At 39.0% G+C, this 22,335-nt stretch overlaps 1 protein-coding gene across 2 annotated transcripts; it reads left to right on the top strand.

Moving 5' to 3' along the window:
- The first annotated feature begins 929 nt into the window (after positions 1 to 929).
- LOC113436456 (protocadherin gamma-A6-like) lies at positions 930 to 18,690 on the top strand. Of its 2 annotated transcripts, none has more exons than XM_087930560.1 (2): positions 930 to 3,508; positions 18,221 to 18,690. In XM_087930560.1, exons 1-2 carry the CDS (start codon positions 1,088 to 1,090, stop codon positions 18,335 to 18,337), a joined length of 2,538 nt encoding a protein of 845 aa, XP_087786686.1. In that variant the 5' UTR covers positions 930 to 1,087; the 3' UTR covers positions 18,338 to 18,690. The 2 variants fall into 2 exon arrangements, with proteins under 2 accessions (XP_087786686.1, XP_087786685.1); XM_087930559.1 differs by lacking the exon at positions 18,221 to 18,690 and adding an exon at positions 6,472 to 6,726 and having other exon boundaries at positions 936 to 3,508.
- The last annotated feature ends 3,645 nt before the right edge of the window (positions 18,691 to 22,335 follow it).

The raw sequence follows: 22,335 nt of genomic DNA, 5'->3' as shown, positions 1-22,335 counted from the left end.
TCTGTTTCCAGGCATTGCCAATCATTATTATTGTCGTTGTTGTCATCATCATTGTGATCATCATTTTTATTGCTACTGCTGTCACCACAAATGTCAGGCCAGTAGATAACAAGAAATGCATTTCAATAATATTTGAGCAGATATTGTTTAGGGTTTCAAATTATTAGGAAATCTCAAGACTATATCTTAGTCTGGCAAGATGATATGCTGGAAGAAGGAAGCCCTTTTGCATTATTGCCAAGAAAACAAGTCAGATATGTACATGTAGTCAGAGGATTTGAACTTAGCTCTTGGGAGAGTTTGATCATAAATCTATGCCAATACTATGAAATAAGTTTGCAATAGGCACCCAGTGCAAATCACCAAGAATAGGTGTGATAAAACATTGATCACATCCATGAAAAAATAGCCAACACAGCATTCTGCACTACCTGAAATCATAGAATTGTCTTCAAGGAAAGTCCCATGCAAAATGACTGATTGTTACTATCTCAATATAAGCTTATAATTTTCCCATGGTCAAAATTTTATCTTAGCACTTGCCTTTTCTTGTAATCTTGTAACAGTTTCTTAATTGATATGAACTAATTGCTATGTGATGAGGACAGGGTTTTTTTTTTTTTTGGTGGGCATTATTCCTCTCTGAATTTGATTAGTCATTGGCTCCCTTGTATTGATTGCTGTTTCTTTTAAAATTTGTTTGTTTTTTAACTGTAACTGTCCTATTTGTGTTATTTTTTAAAATAAAAAACAGTATAGATTTTTTTAAAACAAATGGTGGCAAATACTGTATATTATTTCTATGACCAAGGATATTCTGCAGTTTAGGATTGAGCCCCTAGGTGTCACTATTTACCACTGAGGAACAAAAATGTAAGAATGAGCCACTCCAGCTTTCTCAATATATTAAAGCACACCAAAGCATAGATAGGCGACAGTGAAACAGAAGCATATTTTGCTTCCAAACCTGGATACAATATATTTTCAACTGGAACTTGAGACAGCACAAAAGAGCCTCAGCAGTCAGTAAGTACTATCAAAAGAGCTTTTAATCCTGAGTGGGTGCTATTTATATTGTAGCAAAACAATGAAGAAAACAAAGAGATTATGGAATTATGAACAGAGACTTCTGCAATACTTTATTGTGATGTTTGTTTGGGAAGCAGTTTCTGGGCAGATCCATTATTCCATTCCTGAAGAGATGCCAAAAGGTACTTTTGTAGGGAATATTGCAAAGGATCTGGGAATGGATGGAAAGCAACTTTTAGATCATGGACTTCGTGTCATCATTAATGCAGGTACAATTCAATATTTTATTCTGAATGTCAACCGTGGGCATTTAGAAATTTCCCAATTAATAGACAGAGAGAAAATATGCAAAGAGACAGAAAAATGCATAATAAAATTCCAGATGCTTATTGAAAGTAAACTAAAGCTTTATGGAATTGAAGTAGAAATCACAGATATAAACGACAATGCTCCTCAATTTCTCTCAAAGGAATGGACAATGAAAATCAGTGAGATGTCAGCATTAAAAGAACAATTTCCTCTACCAAAAGCTCAAGATCCAGACCTGGGGATAAATTCTGTGCAAAACTACCAACTCACAGGTAGTAACCATTTTTCTCTGGAAATGCAAAGAGGTGAAACCAGATCTACCAAACTGGTGTTGGAAAAATCACTGGACAGGGAACAGCAATCAGTTTATGATTTGATCCTTACAGCTTTTGATGGTGGTGATCCCATTAGGTCTGGCATAGTACAGATTCATATCATTGTTCTAGATGCAAATGATAATGTACCAGTTTTCAGCCAACAAGTCTATGAAGTGAATCTCAAAGAGAACATGCCCAAAGCATCCGTAATAGCTACAGTAACAGCTGTTGATATGGATGAAGGAATCAATGGAGAAGTAAAATATTCTTTTGAGGAAATAAACAAGAACAATAAAAAAATGTTCCTATTAAATTCAACTTCAGGGGAAATTATCCTTGTGGGGAGCCTTGATTTTGAAACATCATCAAGATATGAAGTTGAAGTGCAAGCCATGGATGGGGGAGGACTGAGTGATAGGTCAAAGGTTGTGATTTTGGTTACAGACTTAAATGATAATGCACCTGAGTTAGCCATCACCTTTGTGATCAACTCGGTGCCTGAGAACTCTCCAGCTGGAACAGTCATTGCCATATTAAATGCCCGAGACAGAGATTCAGGAGTTAACGGAGAGGTTAAATGCTCAATCCCCGGCAACCTCCCTTTTCGGCTCAAGAAAACAATGGAGAGTTTCTACAGTTTAGAAACAGACAAAGCCCTCGACAGGGAACTCTTGCCAACTTACTCTATCACTGTTACAGCGGTGGATGACGGGGCACCACCACTCTCTACGTCTGTGGTTATTTCACTCCAGGTATTAGACATAAATGACAACCCTCCACTGTTTCTGGAGTCAAAATATACCTCCTACCTTCTAGAAAATAATCCAAAAGGTGCCTCAGTCTTTTCCCTTAAAGCAAGTGATCCAGACTGGGAAGAAAATGCCAGAATAACTTACTCCATCATTGATAGCCCAATGCGGGACTCACCCCTTTCCTCCTACCTCTCCATTAATTCTGAGACAGGGACCATCTATGCCCTAAGCTCCTTGGACTATGAGGAGATTCAAGAGATTCAGTTCCATGTCAAGGCTCAGGATGGTGGATCCCCATCTCTCAACTCTAATGTCTCAGTGACTCTCTTCATCTTGGACCAGAATGACAATGTGCCAGAGATCCTGTACCCCTCTCCTCCCGCTGATGGCTCCACTGGAATAGAGCTGGCCCCTCGCTCTTCTGAGCCAGGTTACCTGATCACTAAAGTAGTGGCAGTAGATGCAGATTCTGGCCAGAATTCCTGGCTCTCCTATCAGCTGATCAGAGCAACAGAACCAGGGCTCTTCACCGTGGGACTCCACACGGGCGAGATCAGGACTGCTCGGCTTTTTCTGGAGAAAGATGCCCTGAAGCAAATCCTGGTGGTTTTAGTGAAGGACAACGGCCAACCACCTCTCTCTGCCTCCGTCACTCTCACGGTTGTTCTGGCTGACAGCATTCCTGAAAGTCTCTCAGATCTGAGCAACATCTCAGCTCCTGTAGATCCTCAGTCAGACCTCACATTTTATCTGGTGATCGGTGTGGTGTTTGTCTCCTGCTTGTTTTTTACATTCCTCCTTGTCTTATTGACCATCAGGCTGTACAGGTGGAAGAATTCAAAATTGTTAGAGTCAGGAAGTGTACATTTTAGTGGAGTCCCAGTGTCACAATTTGTTGGGATGGATGGAGTCCGAGCCTTCCTTCAGTCTTACTGCCACACTATTTCACTCACTAGAGATTCTAGAAAAAGCCACTGCAATTTTCATGAGGAAAACTGTTCAAATACTCTAACCAATCAACCTCTGACCTGTGGGATGAGTGATTCTATCCTAGCCTGTGGGGATTTAAATTTGAAGAATGATGAACAAATCTTAGTCAAGGTGAGTTTAATATTTCAAAGTAATAGTGTGTTTTGTTGATCCTATAAGCCCTTATTTATCTCAACAGTGATTTCCCATCAGTCTGTTTTCTCTAATGAAGCTTAATACTAGGTATTTTAAATGTCTGATTTTGTATTCCTTGTAAAAATCTGTTTGTTTACCATATTGGTCATATGAAATTTCTGTGGAATTGGTTCAGGTTATTATACTCACAGGATCATTGATGTGAAAATACTATGTTTTTAGAAATGTATTAGATTTTCTTAATACATTTTATCTTTTATATGAAAACCTTATTTGAAAGACATAGACATAATATTTTAAGCATGTCACTCTTCTCCCTTTTAATTTATGTTTTAATTTTCTAGGGATATTATAGAACAGAGGAAAGAAAATACGTAGCATAATTTATCCCACTTTAGATTAATGTTAGGTGACAGGAATATTTTCTTTCAGATGTCTAACTGCATTACATTCATATTCTCCCTACTGAATATTCTCTTGGTAACGTATCTTCAGCTGTCTCATGTTGTTTCTAAGAAGTCTGGATTGTAAAATGGCTCAAACCTGCTTCCTTATTAACTCTGAGGAGAATTTCAAGAAAACTATGACTGTTGTAAAGATTATTGAAGAAGAAAATGCCATAAAAATAACAGTTCCCAAATGTTATTGGTTCTCTAATTTTATTGCACTGCCTCTAGGCTAAACAAGATGTCTAACTAATATATTTCCCACAAAAAATTAAAGTATCCCATGACATCCCTGTAGGTTTATTGTAGTGCGCTGAAACACTACTTGCATACAGTTTGGGAATTATGTATGTAAACAAATGGCATCTCCTATACGGCCTCCAATTTTTTAAGTTAGGTTGTTACTTAGTGCAACACAGGAGAAATTATATTTCCAGAAACTGGCCATTTTAATGTAAAGATATTCCTGTACAGTAGGTAATCATATCAGCAGTGAATGTATATGATTTATAGATGGTGCCCATGTTATAGATAGTGTCAGTGCACTCAGTTTAAAATTGCATTACTTTCTTGACTTGGAGAAATTCAGTAAGTTTGCAAGCCATTAAAATAATGATAATGATGGATCTGAAACACAGCTGACACTATTTTCAATAGTTTTGGAAAATTTTGGATTTAATCTACTGGAACCACGAGTTTAATCTATTGGAATAAATAAGTCCATTTATGTATTGCTGCCTCCCCATGCCCCCAACAAAGCGCATTGTGACTGCTTTTGTGTCTACATCAAATTAGTCCTACGTGAGGGAACATTTGGTATAAGTAACCTTGTTATACTTGCAATAGAAAAGAGCCTCTCCAGAGCCCTCCAGTTTGAGGTAGCCACTACTTTGAGAACTGTGTAGGAATTAGCAGACTGAGTTTTTGTACATGTGCATTTTGCCCTTGTTCCCTGTCACTGACTTCCTACTTAATTAACTGATCAATCTGAACTTGGATAAACAATATCTCCTTATTTCCAGGCCAGGGGAATATCTCAGTTTGGTCAGCTTCCTATTTCTGGATTTCTGGATGCACCTGTATTAATTCAAAAGCAAGCAACTATACTTTTTAAAGAAATAGATTACAGTTTATTTTATTTTGTCTAGATAAAATATTGAGTTTAACATTTTCACTTGTTTGCTTAAAAACAAACTTCTTTGGAAGATATGTTCCATTGAATTTGATTGGCAAAAGCTTGATTGAACTTAAAGGACTCATTACTATTGTAGAAAGTTAACACCTACCCCTCTCCTAGAAGAATGAAATATATTGAGAAATATTAAAAAGGCAGAATATTATATTTCACTGGATGAGAAATGGAGAAACATGCGCTTGGAAAGCAGCCCCCACCTTTTTTTAATAGCCTCAGCAGTTGTCAGCACTTAAGAGATAAAGAGGTACATGGCACCATAGGAGTCTGACAACAGCCAATAGAATACATATTCTTGCACAGAAACAGGAAGTTCAAGTGCAAAGCCCAAGAGAAAGTATAAAAACCCTTCACTCTTAAGTCCATGTGGTCAGCTGCCCAGAACCACCCACATGCTTCTGCTTCATCAATAAATGGATCCTCATTCAATCAGCCTCCATTTTGTCTCCAGTGCCTTTCTCCCAGCTTGGAACTGAACCAGATGAATATTTTTTCCAACACTATGCAATGCCTTCAATTAAATCAGGAGGATTTATTTCATAGGTTTAGGATGAATGCTGAAATTCAGTATTCGCTCTCTAACTCACACATTGTACAAACATTTCTGTAGCACAAATGCTATGGAAATGGAATAAGAAATAAATACGTGGAACTTATTCTTGGAATTAAATACTAGATGTAGATTTATTAGTAAGAATTATGAGTTTATAGTCATCTTGATGGTTTATTTGTTTATATAGTAATCTATATCCCAACTGCTAGTTGATTAATTGTGGGCTTTGACTTTCAAGTGCATATTGTTGCTTACTGAAAATCATAATTCTTCTACTCACTTGAGTATCTTGATGTTCTCCACATCTTCTACTCTTCAAGAATTAAGAATGTGAAATCCAGGTTGTGACTGTTCATTTCGTGAAAAATAATTAGGTACCCCACTTCCATTTGTCAGAAAATTAAAACAATGTCAAAAAAATGTATACCATTTGCTCAGCAATAGATGTTACCATGCCACTGAAAAATCATTAAATTAGTTACAGCTTGAATAATATTCTATGTTTTTTGTAACAAAAAAATCGCATGAAATTAAAAGGAAATGCAGTTCACAGTATAGACTCAGGATGTCACTATAGGACAATAACAGCCTTGGATCAGTCCTCTATTCTTCTGCAGCTGTATCCTGACAGTTGCATTTCACTTGACTGGAAAAGATGCAGCAGAAAGCTTTATTCTAAAAGGTGTTCCGGAAAAAACATTTTCCTCCATGAAAGTTTATTCTTTCCTCCAATATTATTGCTAAATAGTGTGAAATTGGAAGCTATTACACTAAGAAGAAAAAAACAAACAAGAAAGACAATGACAGCAATGGAAGCAAGCTACATAAAGGGAATAAAGGAACTCAATTTGAGGCAAGTACTTTTTCTGTTCATATTCTGGGATTTGGTTAATTGTGGGATACCTGAACAGGTTCAGTACTCACTTTCAGAAGAAACTGAAAAAAAATCCTTTGTGGGGAACCTTGCTAAAGATTTAGAGCTGGATGTCAAACAGTTATCAAAATGCAGACTTGCTGTCTCTTCAGAAAAAGAATATTTTGCTTTCAATGAGCAAAGTGGTGATCTATATGTGAATGACAGAATAGATCGGGAAAAGATTTGTGGAAACTCAGCTATTTGTATGCTGCAGTTAGAAGTTGTGGCACATAATCCTTTGAATATTTTCCACATAAAAGTTTTCATTCTAGATATTAATGATAATGCTCCATATTTCCGAAAGAAAAATATCAGTCTCAATTTGAGTGAGTCTCATTTGCCAGGAGCTCGATTTGCCCTGGGAAATGCTGAAGACAAGGACATTGGAATCAACGCCCTTCAAGGTTATCATTTGAGCTCAACCCCGTATTTCAAGCTAGAAGTTCAAGAGAGCAAAGATGGCAGAAAATATGCAGAATTAATTTTGCAAAAGCCATTGGACAGGGAGAAAGAGCACACATACCACTTGATTCTTACAGCTTCAGATGGAGGACGTCCAGTGAAAACTGGGACTCTTAATATAGAAGTCAATGTTATTGATATAAATGACAATCCACCAGTCTTCTCCCAGGCAACTTACAAAACAAGTCTGAAAGAGAATACACCAAGAGGGACTTCTGTGCTTCAAGTGAAAGCATCTGATAGTGATGAAGGGTCAAATGCTGAGATATCTTATATTTTCTGGGAAAATCCAGAAAATGTGAATCAGAATTTTATTTTGGATCCCATCGATGGAACACTTTCACTTAAGGAAAGTATTGATTTTGAAGACAGAGGAAGCTATATGATGATAATACGGGCAAGTGATGGAGGTGGACTAGTTGCAGATTGCAGTGTAGAGACTGAGGTTCTTGATGAGAATGACAATGCTCCAGAAGTAATTATTACATCTCTATCCAGCCCCATTCTTGAAGATATTTTACCTGGTGCAGTGATTGCCCTCATTAAAGTCAATGACAGAGATTCTGGACTTAATGGGAAAGTCACCTGCTACCTAAGGGAAACTGTACCTTTCCAGGTGGTCTCATCATCAGATAACTACTTCAAACTCCTCATAGATGGCCCCCTTGACAGAGAAAAAACACCAGTGTATAACTTAACAATTACAGCCACAGACCAAGGCATACCTCCTCTTTCTACAGATAAAGCCATCTCAGTACCAATTTCAGATATCAATGATAACCCTCCAGCATTTGAAAAACCTTCCTATGTTGCCTATGTTCCTGAGAACAACCCATCCGGAATGTCTATTTTCCAGGTTAAGGCTTTTGACCCCGATCTGGATCGTAATGCTCAAATCACCTACTCCATTCTTAACAGCAACGTCAAGGACCTGCCTCTCTCCTCCTATGTTTCCATTAACTCTGAGACTGGAACTCTCTACGCTCAACGATCTTTTGACTATGAGCAGCTCAGAGACTTCCAGCTGCAAGTGCAAGCCCAGGATGAAGGCTCTCCATCTCTCAACAGCAGCGTCACAGTCAAAGTGCATGTACTGGATCAGAATGATAATACTCCCCAGATCCTGTACCCTTCCCAAACAACTCAGGGTTCATCATTCTTTGAGATGGTGCCTCGCTCAGCCGATTCAGGTTATTTGGTGACAAAAGTCGTGGCTGTGGATGCTGACTCTGGACACAATGCCTGGCTCTCTTTTCATCTCCTGCAGGCCACAGAGCCCTCGCTCTTCATCATCGGCTCCCACACGGGAGAGATCCAAACAGCTCGAGCATTACTTGAGAGAGACATTACCAAGCAGAGGCTGGTCATCATGGTGAGGGATAACGGACAGCCACCTCTCTCAGCCACCACGAGCCTCAACCTGGTCTTTGCTCAGAACTTCCAGGAGGCTCTTCCTGAAATGAATGCCCAACCTAATAACTCAGAGGATCCGTCCAAGCTGCAGTTTTACTTGGTTCTGACTTTGACTTTGGTATCCTTTCTGTTCCTGGTGGCAGTGATTTTGGCTATTATTATGAAACTTCAAGGGTCAAGGAACCCCACTTTTTTTCAATGCTTCATTCCCAATTCTCATTCAAAGACTGGTACTGTATTTCCTCCAAATTACGAAGATGGGACTTTGCCTTATTCTTATCAGATCTGTTTATCAACTGAGTCCAGGAGAAATGAGCTGACTGTTCTGCGACCCAACGTCCAAATAGTGGAGAATATTCTTTGTGAGGATAAACCTGATACCTCTGTTATGGTCAGTGAAGGTAAAATTTTTGATTCTGGAAAGGGCATGGTGAGTTTTATTCATTTTCTTTATAAATTAAGATCAAACTCTAATATTTGTTTCCATTTTGTTGATACTGTTATAAATATAATTCAAGCAAATATGATTGATTTATCATTATCAATTATTTGTTAAATGTTGGATTCATTTCAGACTTCAATGTCTGTTTTGCTTCAGTTTATTAAGTTGATGTTGCACTGAATATTATATGTAAAATTAATAAAATTATATATGAATTATAAGTCATGCAACATAATTATTATATATTTAGCTAATATTTATAGTAGTAATATTTGTGTTAGATGTAACATTGTAATGATCTGTGTTTGCCTTTAAATGCCATTTCTTCTAAAATTAGAAGCACTCAAATGAGAATATTGTCATTGATACCTTCTACTTCTGAATTGATTTCAATAAAATTAAAAGATAAATGTTTATTTTATGTGGGATGACCATTTCCTTTCAGAAGGAAAAACTCTAAAAAGAACATTAATTTTGTTTTGCCTTATATATTTATCACCATTCTAGGCAGGGGTGGTATTCTACCGGTTCAGTCCAGTTTGGCCGAACCAGTAGCTCTGAGGATCATCTGTGAGCAAACCAGTTTGCTCTGACGATCAGCTGCTGGGCCTGCCTGCCCACCCTGGCTCTATACTGACCTTTATTTCTTGGTGGTGAAGCTCAGCTGCTTCATGCGGCACAGCAGATTGCCGTGCATCAGCTGCTGAACACAGAGAGAGAGTGCAGGATTGCAGGAGAAGGTCAGTATCAAAACCTCTGTGTGTATGTATGCACACACGAAGCACGCCCACCAAGCCACGCCCACAGAACCGGTGTTAAAAAACGTTGAATCCCACCACTGATTCTAGGAGTGGTGACAATCAAAATATTTTAAATCAAAATTCCTTTCTCTTCTATTGGAACCATAATAGTTTTCCCAGATCTGCAATCCCATAGGTAACCAGTTTATCTCAGTCAGGCAATAAAAATTATCATTCTTCTTTATCGTCCTTTCCTTATGAGTCATCAGAAGGCAAATACAGTTTTTATTAGCAGCAAAAAAGTTAATATTTTGAAGAGTTAAAATAATGTTCAGATAATATTGTGTAATAAATAGATACACATATGATTACACCTTAATCCTTCTCAAGGATTGAAAAATTCCAAATTACATCACCTTTTTTCCTTCCAATCCTAAGGTAACTTGGTGGAAGAGGAGATGACATTTTTGTCTCTTTGCTTGTTTGTTTTTCTTTTTCTTTGCCTTTTTCAGGTTGTTAAGGGCACTTAAAACATTTGCTTTTCTCTCACCCATTTGTTTGATCATATATCCTAACATTCATCATTTGGGGAGCCAGTTTATTTGATTGATTGATTGATTGATTGATTGATTGATTGTACATCAAGTCTTAGTAGCCACCTAGATAAACTTCCTTCATGACAATCTGACCTTAACATACTCTTGGTCTTCTAATGGCGCACTTGTCAACCACTATATCTTGACTGTATCTCAATACCACTGCATTTTGACTGTAACTGAATCCACTTACCTTGCTGCTGGTTGTTCTCTTTTTTTCTTTTCTTTTCATCCTGTTTTCACATAGCACTAGAGCTTTCTCTGGAGAGTGAGGTCTTTGCATATAATATGTCCAAATTTGGATAATTTGAACCTGATCATTTGTATCTCTCATTAAAAACTCTGGATTGATTGGACCAATTTAGTAAAAGTAAATAAAAGACCTTTGCATTTTTTGCACAAATGATTAAGAGAAGTTCTGTACCCATTCCATATCTAAATTATTTATCAGAGTGCTACTGTTGCTCTAAAATATCAAAACTGAGCGGGAGACTATCTGCTGTAATCATACTAATAAGGCTGGAAAGGATGCATCATCAAAAGATAAAAGATAAAACCATTTTATTTGTTCTTGGGTTTTATTTCTTCTCCACCCAAATCATAAATTCCACAGTTTTTAAAGGCTGATCTATACTTGAGTTTGCAGGCTTTTGGTTATCAACAAGAGCAAATTCTTCAGCATGATTTCCATCAGTTTCATTTATTTTTTACTAAAATATGGAATAATATCTAAGGATGAGTCACAATATACACAGATATATATATGACTTATGACACAATTGGGACCAGAATCTCAGTCAATGAGCAAAATAGTCAGTAAACAAGATTCCCATGTAACTGCTTCACTCAGCAACTGCAATCCTAGCACTTGTGATGGCAATTTCATGTGTCATTAAATGGACGCTGTCCCAGGTAAGGAATGGAGGGTACCTTAAGGGGAGCGGGAGACCAAGGGAAGTCTGCTCAGGAGCTAAAAATCCTCCATACTAAAATCCAAGCAGGATTTTCAGCACCAGTGTATGGGCTGTGCCAGGTCTGCCATAGCCCCTCCCATCTACCTGAGGCACCCCACACTTCTTACATTAACAAGTTGCCTCTCATCTCTCTGCTTGGATTTTGGATCCCTCCTGTTTCTGGGTGACAAACTCTGGCTGAAAGAGCTACCTGCTGAAGGAGTTCAGCTTTCCACCATAAGCATAAGAGAGAACTCCTCTAGCAGCATGCATGTACAGAGATTTGAGCTCTGTTTCTGCACCCAGCCAAAGGACTCCAGCTCCTCTATGTATGAAAATCTTCAGGATTTGAACTCCATTTCTACACCCTATCAAAGGACTCCAGCTTCATCTGGCAGATAGCTCTTTCAGCAAGCCACCAGAGATATGAGGGAGTCCTCTCAGCAAGTGGCAGCAGCTTGTAATCTTCCCTGCTGGCTCCCCCATTTACTTTCTAGGGAAGCTGGCAGAGAAGATTGCAAATGATGAGCACATGACCATGGGGCAACTGGTTGCAATGTAAGTGCAAACAGGTCGTCAAGCACCCAGACTGTGTTCATGTGACTGCAGAAGTAATGGTGCAACATTTTGTGATGACTGGAAGTGCTTTACAGGCCATAAAGCGCCCTTTGAAAACCTTCATAATTCCAGATCATCATAAATGAACCAGTTGTAAGTTGAGGACTGTCTGTAAAGATATCCTCTAAATTCTTAAATCGAATTTTGACTATCCACAATCTCTTGGGAGATTGAAAGATCAGTATTTTTAGTTGTTTCTGTTGTGAATTATGTACCCCTATTTTCTATATGAAAACCATGTTGTACATCTAATAATAATAGCTCTTTTCTTAACTTCTTGTATTATGTACATCCAGAGGAGAAACAGGCTAAGTGGCTGAGAAATTTATAATCCTACAGCCATAATTCATTTTCAGAAGCTTTGTATTCTTTAATCAGCATTTTCCAAGAGCTCCTTAATATTTATTTCAGTAACAATGTTACCTTCTAGAGTCAGCTTAGATCAACTCCCTTAGCTTTTTTTCTTACTGGAACAGACTTTAATAAATTATTTTGGTATGAAATTGACCAGAAAAATACAATTGATTTTCTTTTCCAGATGTGCTGTCATAAGGCTTAGATTCTTATATTATCCTTTTCAAAATTTGTAATAAAGAGACACAATAGAGGATAAACATGTAAAAAAGATGTATTATCAGATAAAATTTAATAACAGAACAGTATTGTATATGGGAAACAATAATCCTAACAATTTCACCATTAGCCTCTCCTTCAAATGCTTTCCGTGTTGGAGACAATTACAGTAAGAAAAATGTTATCACATATGCAGACATAATAGATTCAATGAACAGATTAAAGATACAACAAGAATTATTCAGCAAAAGTCAAAATATCCTATCGTTGATGTATTTACAAAGGGCTAAAAGGATTAAATCTGATTTTAAAATGAGGAAGAGACATTAAAAAAAATGTCAGAATTTATACAAGATGATACAAGATGAACCAGGTCACCAACGAAGGAGAGCAAGTGAACCAGCAACCAAGGAAACCCGAGCCATCACCCCTGATCCAGACAAAACTGATCAAGTAACCAACCAAGCCAGAGGACCAGCAGCCATGCCAGGTACCCGACCTCTTGCCATTCCAGAGCAAGTGATTAACCCTGACCAACACAGAGACCTACAGCTGCAGGGAAAGATCCCCCCTTGGGGGTTGAAATTCGACGGACACCCCCAGAAATTGGGGTTTTTCCTGGCACAAGTCCTGACTTATATGAAGAATATGGGTGGAACTTCCCAACCCAGGGGGCCCAAGTGCGAGTTGTCACCCTAACCCTAGAAAGGGCAGTTGCCACATGGATGGCAACCCTGCACAACATCGATGCTCCAGAGCTGCAGAATCTCAATTGATTCATGACAGTCCTAGGCTACTGCTTCAAAGACCTCCTCGCTGATCGAAAAGCCTATGATTGCATTAGGGTTGTAAAGCAGGGCTGTTGCTGAGGAATTCCATGACCTGGCCAACCGAATTGACTGGCCAGAAGATATTCTAGCCTGATGGTTGAAAGATGGACTCAATGATGACTTGTACACTGGCTGCCTGGCCTGTGGAGCCCCTAGCCACCTGCATGAATGGTACCTGATGGCAAAGGAGGCAGAGATGGACATGACCCAAAACCAGTACCGCACCAGCATGGCTTGGAGAAAATCCCCATCCCAGGGGAAGCGAGAGCCTTTCAAACCCCAAACCGCCATGGCACCAAGGCCATCTGGTTGTTTAAAGTGTGGGAGGGAGGGGCACCACACAGCAGAGTGCCATTCAAAAACCCCTGCCAGAAAGCCAGATCAGGGTGGAAACCTGGAAAACCCAACCCCTGAGGAAAAGAAACTGCTATGAGAAGCCAAGAAGCCATGGGATTTTGGTTCCCCTCCAAACCCAGAGGAAGAAACTCCAGCACCCCGAGAAGACTTGAGCCAGTCCAAAAGCGATCTGGAAGACAAACCGCTGGTAAGCAACCCAATCAAACCACTCACTCTACCCCTAAGACTGTTTATTCCCAGCTGAGGGATGGGGAAGGAAGTAGCAGCATTATTGGATTCGGGGTGCACCCGGTGCCTAATCAACCCAATCCCAGTTGGGAGATTGGGGATCCATCTAAGGAGAATGGAAAACCCCATTACTTTCTGTCAATTAGACAGGACTATAATCGGGGGGGGAGCCAGCCAGTTTTGCCACAGAACCATTGCAAATAAAACTGGGGTACCATAATGAGACGTTCATGTTCATTGTAGCCCTGGGAATGGAAGGGCCATTAATCCTAGGACTCACATGGCTACGGAAATGGAATCCAAAAATAAACTGGAAGAGAGGAACCGTACAATTCCAGAAACATGTAACATTCATGAACATCCCAAAGGGGGAAAAGAGCAGAGAAACAGCCATGGCTAGCCAGCCTGCTGAACCTACTAAGATCCCCAAAGAATCCCAGGATTTGGCCAAAGTATTTTGTGAGGAGGCATCTGATGACCTCCCATCTCATCATACCACAGATAGTGCCATTGAGATCCTGCCAGGGGCTAAACTTCCAAAACCGAAAATATACTGCATGTCCCCTAGAGCAGCGGTCACCAACTGGTGGGCTGTGAGAAAATTTTGGTGGGCCACAGAGAAATCTCACCCCCAGAGCACCCTCCCAAAGCAACTAATCCAGGCTGCACAGGAACACAAGGCTGCGCTGCCCACATGGCCCGCAAGAACCCTCCCTGCCTACTCCTTACCCGGCAAACTTGCTATTTTTCCCTTTTCTGACCATCATCTGTTCTGCTGTGCCGGGAAATTTAGATTAGCTAGGAAGCAGGAAATGGTTGAATTTCTTGCTTTCTAGCTAGTCTTTAGATCTTCAGCTCTGCTTTTAAACACAGCTGAACCTCCCTTAGGACTGAAGGTTCTATTATTCAGTGCAGATTCATGGTAGGCAAATTTTATGTGACAGACTCAGGTAGCCGATGGCAGATAGATAGATCACTGAATGTTTCTGTGAGCAACTCAATCTGCCTGCCTGCTTTGCCTGATTTTGGGTAAAAGTTGCTCTCTTTTTATAAAAAATTCAATATTTATATAAATATTTATAATATTTACATACAAGCCATGCCCAGCCAGTCACATGACCACCAAGCCACACCCACAAATTAGGCCATGCCCACAGAACTGGTTAGTGGTCCCTGGGGTTTAAAATTATGAGTTTGGTGGTCCCTGAGGTCCAAAAGGCTGGCGACTCCTGCCCTAGAGAACTAAATGAACATTTATTGACAAAAATCTAAAAAGGGGTTTCTTCGAACCTACCCGACTGAAAATAGCATCCCCAGTATTATTCCATGAAAAGAAATATGGCACCCTATGCCTCTGCATGGATTTCCATAATTTAAACACCACCACTGTGGAAAATATGTACCCAATCCCTTTTATGGGACATGCTGGCCCACCTCTCTAAAGGATTTTTTTTTTCAAAGTTAGATTTATGAGAGGCATACTACTGCATCAGAATTTAGAAAGGGGATGAGTGGAAGACTGCTTTAACACCCCACTGAGGTGCTACCAGTTTAAAGTACTTTCTTTTGGACTACAAGGAGCCCCTTATTTATGCAACTAATTAACGAGATGCTCCATGAATATTTGTACAAAGGGATCCTAGTTTATATTGATGTTGTGGTTAGCCAGCAGCAGGTGCAGATGGCTGAGGAGAGCGAGAACTCAGATGAGGGACCAGGACCATTAGGGAGTAGACTTCTGCCTTCAGAGATTGTGGGGACTGGCAGCAGTGATGAGGAGGTTCCCAAGGAGCCTGTACCAAGTGCGTGTGCACAAAGGATTGCTTAGAAGAAAGAACAGTTACAACAGCACGGGCAACTTGGGAGTAAGGCTGCAAGGTAATGGCCCCTCCTTCAAGAAGATAAAAGCCAGCTGTGAAATTAACCTTCTTTGCAGAAGGCAAAGAAGTTTTGAACTCAGCCTCATGGACATTACAGTTGGTATTTGAAGACTCTTGTAAAATATTACCTGTTGTTTTTTTTCAGACTTGAAAAAACTTGGCAAGACTCTTTCTTGTCAGAGCTAATTAGTTGGAGGCAGCCTTTTATCTGTGAAGAAACAGGATTCTTAGCTGAAACTTAAACAGATTATACTGCTGCATTTGTCTTGTGTTTGCTTTCTTGGAACCAGGGAATAGAAATGGACTCACAAAAAGCTGTCATTGATTAGGAGCCACCCCAAACTCGCAAACAACTACAAACCTTCCTGGGTTTTGGAAACTTTTATCATTAGTTCATTCCAGCTTTTGAAAATATCGCCCTCCCCATTACGAGCTTGATGAAAATGAAAGGGGGGAACCGAAGCCAAGGCAATGCCTTAATTGGGTGATGGAATGCCAAGCAGCATTCAAAAAACTTAAACAACTATTCTCAGCACTACCAATCCTGAAACACCCAGGCCCAGAGCAACCATTTGTCATCCAAGCGGACGCGAGTGATGTAGCAGTAGGAGCAACCCTATTCCAAAAGAATGAACGTGGACAATTGCAATCATGTGCTTATACTTCCAAGAAATTGACAGAATCCGAGCAAAGATGGGCCATATGGGAGAAAGAGGCAAATGATGTGCGATGGGCCCTCCTCACATGGAGACATTTGCTAGAAGGGAACATAATCCCTTTCAAAGTCTGGATTGATCATAAAAATCTTGAAGCCCTGAAAACTCCACGGAAACTCTCCCCTAAACAAGTACGTTGGGTGCAATATTTTAAACACTTTAATTTCACTCTCAAGTATCTCCCAAGGGAAAAAAGCCTCTTGGCAGATGCCCTGTCCAGGAAACCCCAATAAACAGCAGAAATATTGGAATGGTAAAACCCATGCTCCAACCAACCCAACTAGCATTCAAAGCAATCACCTGAGCACAAGGAAAGAAAGAACCACTTGCTGATAACCCAACAGCTTCCAAATTTAATTTAAGGAGGCACTACTTAAGGACAACTGGCTCCAAGCTAAAAAAAATATTTGCTTACTCAAAGGCAGTCTAACCTGGATAGAGAACAAACTTTATGTCCCTGCCAGCCAGAGACTGATCCTCATGAAACAATGCCACGACTCCAAAATAGTTGGAAATTTTGGATTTGTAAAAACCTCTGCACTTCATCAAAAGACAATTCTGGTGGCCATCCCTTAAAAAACATTGAGAGCTATGTTGCTAGCTCCCCTATCTGTGCAGCTGCAAAAAGAAGACACACTTCTACAAACAGTAGCAGAACCTTCAGCACCCTGGAGAGATATTTCTATGGATTTTATATTGGAGCTGCCTGAAAGCTCAGGAGACAGTCATTTGGGTTGTAACGGACCTTTTTTTGAAACAAGTCCACTTTATACCCTGCCAGAAGATCCCAACAGCCAAGGCATTAGCAAAAATGTTTTTAGTACATATTTATCACCTCCATGGAGCTCCCCAACACATTATCTCAGACAGGGGTGTACAATTCACTTCAAAATTTTGGTGGGCATTTTTAAACCTATTAGGCTCTGCCCAGGGCTTGAGCTCTTCACATCACCCCCAGACCAATTGCAGGACAGAGAGATCCAATGGCAAATTAGAACAATATTTAAGATGCTTTATTAATTACCAACAGGACAATTGGACTGACCTTTTACCTTTTGCAGAGGTAGCTTACAATAACTAAGTACACAGTAGCACTGGTTTCACCCCATTCCAGGTAGCCACAGGACAAGAATTCAACCCAATGCCAGAGCTACCCACCAAGGACTTTTACCTCACCTCCCTTAAAGAGTAGATAAGCAATTTACAAGCCACTTGACCAGTGGTCAGACTAGCCCTACAAGAGTCTAGAACTGCTTTTAAAGCTCAAGCTGACAAAAAACTCGCTGAACCCAAATTGTTCAAGATTGGAGACTACGTATACTTATTTACAAAGTTCCTACAATCATTACAACCTTCTAAGAAACTGGGACCAAAATTCATTGGCCCATTTCCCATCACCAGAATCATAAACCCTGTCACTGTAGAACTCCTACTCCCTAATACACTTAAACAGGTTCATCCAGTATTTCACTACAGCCTACTCAAACCAGAAATCACTTCAATGATCAGACCCCCTCTTCACACAGCTCCAACCCCCATCATGGTGAAAGGGAAACAACATTTTGAAATTAAAGATATTCTGGACTCATGCGCTCACCATGGCTCCACACAATATTTAGTAGCATGGAAACACCTACCCTCCTACCAAAATGAATGGGTAGCCAATGAACATGTAAAAGCCCCCACATTGTTACAGAAATTCCACCTGAAATACTCTCACAAACCATCTTAATGTAACCAGTCTTAATGTAACACATGTTTTATGTCTTCCAGGTGGACTTCTCATTTTTTTTGAGGAGGGCAATATGTCAGGTCCATGTATCTGCCATTCTTCAATGGAAGAAAAGGGGTGGTGGTTTTAATACAGTTTTTCCACTCAATGTAACCTAAATATCTTAATTCTTGCATTGAATATGTATACCTTTTACATGATTTATAACCATTGCCTGGTGCCCCAGAAGCCTTGAAAATTCTTACCTGTTGGAAAGATTGTAAGAGGAGAAGGGGCCATATAGATTCTAACACCAGAAGAAAACTTCTGGGAACCTTTCCTTAGTTGCTTTCTCAGAGACAAGGGGAAAATAACATGTTCCCACCTGTGGATTGGTGGAATCCACATCAGACTACAGGGAGGGGTTCTAATTCTCTTTATCTGAGTTGCATGTTCTGAGGGATATCAGACCCTGCTTTGAATGTTGACATGCTTTTTCCCTCTTCAATAAAATATTCCTTTTGAAATACAAGCTTTTCAAGAGTTCATACTTATTTTTGAAGTGGGGAGAGACTGGTCCTTACAATTGCTAAATGGAATTTCATTCACTTGTTGACTAATTAAGGAAAATGCAAATATAAGTTTTTTAGTAGAAAGGAATGAAATTTGCAGATAAGTTAGAGGATTTTAAGAAAGACAAAAAAAAATAACCTTTTATTTAAATGTGTTTTTGAGCTCCTATATTGACTCTGGAAATGCTGAGAGGATTCATGTATGGTATATTTGACTGAATACTATAGATTGTTTCCCCCTTGACATTCTTCATACTTGGCTGGAGAATTTTTTGCCAATTTCCTATTCAGTCGGAAGAAATAGAGAACTAATCTCTCTAGGTGGTGACTTAGCAACTTTTTCACTGCTATAATCATTAATAGACTAGTGGTTTATTTGAACATGAGTGTAATTTTCCTGCAAGTATTTCAACTAAATCAGGGATGTCAAACTGGCAACCCACAGATCAGATGTGCCACACTCAGGCTATACCCACTCCAGTTCCGCGAAGAGAAAAATTGTTGCGATATGTCATGTGTCAGCAACATGATATGGCAAGTTTGACACCCGTGAACTAGATAATCAAATTGCCTTAAGGAATGCATTATGCTACTGATTGTGCCATATATCAATTAATATGTTTACTACCATTTATAATATTGCATGGTGGAGTGAAGAGTGTACATGTCTCCACAGATGGTATTGTCCTCAGTGGGGCAATGAAGTGCTTTCTCTACATTCTTTTTTCTTTTTCTTACCCTTCTTTTCTTTCACTTTTATGTTATTAATTTCCTTATATTTTGCACTACTGACTATACTTAATGGAGTGTCAGATCCGTGTATCTGTCATTTCTTCAGTGGAAGAAGAAAAGTGGGGGGAGGCTGATAAAGAAATCCTTTCTTGATGTAACCTGAATATATTTAATCTTATATCAAATTTGTATAACCCACACATGATACAATGGAGTGAGAAAAGCCAGATGGCGAAAACTATCACCTCTGAGAGGCACAGCCAGGAGATGAGAAGATCATAAAAATTCCACAGTGAGATGTGTCCTGGGAATATCTTGAAAAGTTCGTTCTAAAAAGGGGGTGGGGGAAATTAGGTATGCCCTGGGAAACTGAAAAAGATCGTTCCTTACAAAAGGGTGCAGAGGAATTAACATACTGGCTTTTGTTTCACTAAATACACATCGAGATAAGGGGAGGGGTTCTAAACTCCCTTATGTATCCCTGTATGCCTGAGAGACCTCAGACGCTGCTTTGAACTCCTACAGGCATTGTCTCATCTCAATAAAGTATTCCTTTTTGATACATTTTGATATGTTTTCAGAAGTTCATTCTAGTTGGGTGAATGGGAAAAGTTCTGTAGCCTGACATGGAGCTTCCTCTAGTATGGGAATTGAGAAACATCCCAGAAGAAAGCTATAGCAAACCACTTCCATTCTGAGGCTGAAAAAACTGAATACGTTCATGGAGATACCAGGAGTTGAGTTCAGTTCAAAAGACTGGTCATAAACAGTTGTACTTCAAACAAAAAGTAAGTATTATAAATACTTACTTTCAGAAGTAGAGGAAAAGTGTTCTCCCACATCTTAATTAATGGACTGATTTATGCTCAGCTCATGTATTAACATGCTCATGTAAATAGAACTTCACTTTCTCACCCTATTTCAGCAGATTTCATTTGTCACATGTCATTTGTCACATGTCAGCACATGTCACGCTTTCTGCTCACTTGTCTTTGCCTTGTGGGACACAGGCTTATGAGTTGTATACAATGCTTTGATCATACTGTGTTTGAGATTATAGCTTTGATTTCTTATTTCCATTTTATCTTGACTTCTGCAAAACAAAAGACAAATGGTAAAACAGCAAGATAACTGATGTTAAAATAGTGATGAGGTCATCATTACACATCCAATAAGTAATAGAAAAGAGCTCAATGGATTAGTGTAACTGAAAGGCAAATTAGCAGGAGAGCTGTTCCATATCACTACCTGGTCTTCAATCAATTAGCATGTGAAATACATAAATGGATTGTATCTTTTGCCACATCAATAGAATGGAATAGAATGGAATTTGCCAGCATGCAAGAAAATTAGGAGGGGACACAGTTTTCATTGAATGTAATACAGAGTGCTAGAGTCACATAAAAAAAGAATTCAAGGGTTTTAAGTTAATTTGTATCATGGCTTATGAAAAATGATAGACAATGATAGATAAATTATAATGTTGAAGGACCTGGAAGTTCAGGAAAAAAAATTAAGGAATAATTAAGAAAGAAAGAAAAATCTGATAAGTATCCATCAGTGTTCATTTTGTAAACAGATGCAGATTGCTCAGACTGGAAAAATATAACCTAGAAAAATGCTTAATAATGCCTTAGAATGGAGATTATTAATTTGAGATTATAGCTTTGATTTCTTATTTCCATTTTATCTTGACTTCTGCAAAACAAAAGACAAATGGTAAAACAGCAAGATAACTAGTAAATTTTCTCCATTATATTACTATTAGAATTGTTATAAGAAAAATGCTCTTAGTAACTTGAAGAAATGTATTTAATTCATTTCTCTCATGCAAAATCACAAGACAAATAATCTACCACCAATTCTTCTAAAGGGGAAAAGTTAAACTTTATGAAATAAAAGTATTAAATACCACTTCACCTCTGTTGGATATGCTGGTGCTTCAGTAAGCATTTATGCCACAGAACTGCCTTTTCAATTTCTCCACCCTGCTTTCTCTTGCCTACAGATTCCAGAGACAAACTCAAGAGCAATTCATCCACCCATGTCACCACGATATGACCAGCATATTTGACAACTCTCCTATTTGCAGATAATGGGGAAGTGGGAGTAGAGTCTCATTTGCAATATATTGTATTAACTCAAAAATGTGGGTCAAGTCTTTAAAGATTTTTTGTTTTTGATTTGATGTAGCTTTCAGTGAAAAACTTAATTGACTAATTGCAATTATTTGTAACGTAGAATAAAGAACATGTACGTGGATTGTATGATAGCTTCTAATATTAGGTAGACTTCTGCTTTTATGTGTCACCAAACAGCAGCCAGGTTCTATTTTATTATCGTTGTTCTACTTTTTCATCTTTGGAGGATGGAAAGCATAATTTTCATTGAGACAATCAGCCTGATTTGTGACTACAGGTAAAGTAACATTAACATAAGCAAAGAAACATTACAAAAAGTAGCTGTAATTTTTGGATTGTGACCCTGGGTGTCGCTGTTTACCAGTCTGGCAGAGAACTGCTCAGAAAGCTCAACCTTCATATCTGTGCTACTCAAATACCTAGACTACAGAACAGCTAGAGCATAAGGAAGAGACATACAAGCACAGGCAATTCTTGCTTGCTGGAAGTAAATGGAGAAAAGAAGCTACAGAGAAGGAATTCTACTACAATGCCTTATAATGGTGAATTCTTGGAAGATTATTTCTGGTCAGCTCCATTATTCTATTCCAGAGGAAGTACGCAAAGGTACTTTTGTGGGAAATGTTGTGAAGGATCTGGGAATAGATGGGAAGCAGCCTTTTAATCATGGACTACGTATTATTTCTAATTCAGGTACAATTCAGTACTTTGAACTTAATTCCAACAGTGGCC

This window comes from Pseudonaja textilis, chromosome 3, assembly GCF_049901715.1.
Source record: "Pseudonaja textilis isolate UNSWEBS1 chromosome 3, rPseTex1.2, whole genome shotgun sequence".
NCBI lineage: Eukaryota > Metazoa > Chordata > Lepidosauria > Squamata > Elapidae > Pseudonaja > Pseudonaja textilis.
This window is presented reverse-complemented; position numbering and strand designations above follow the sequence as displayed.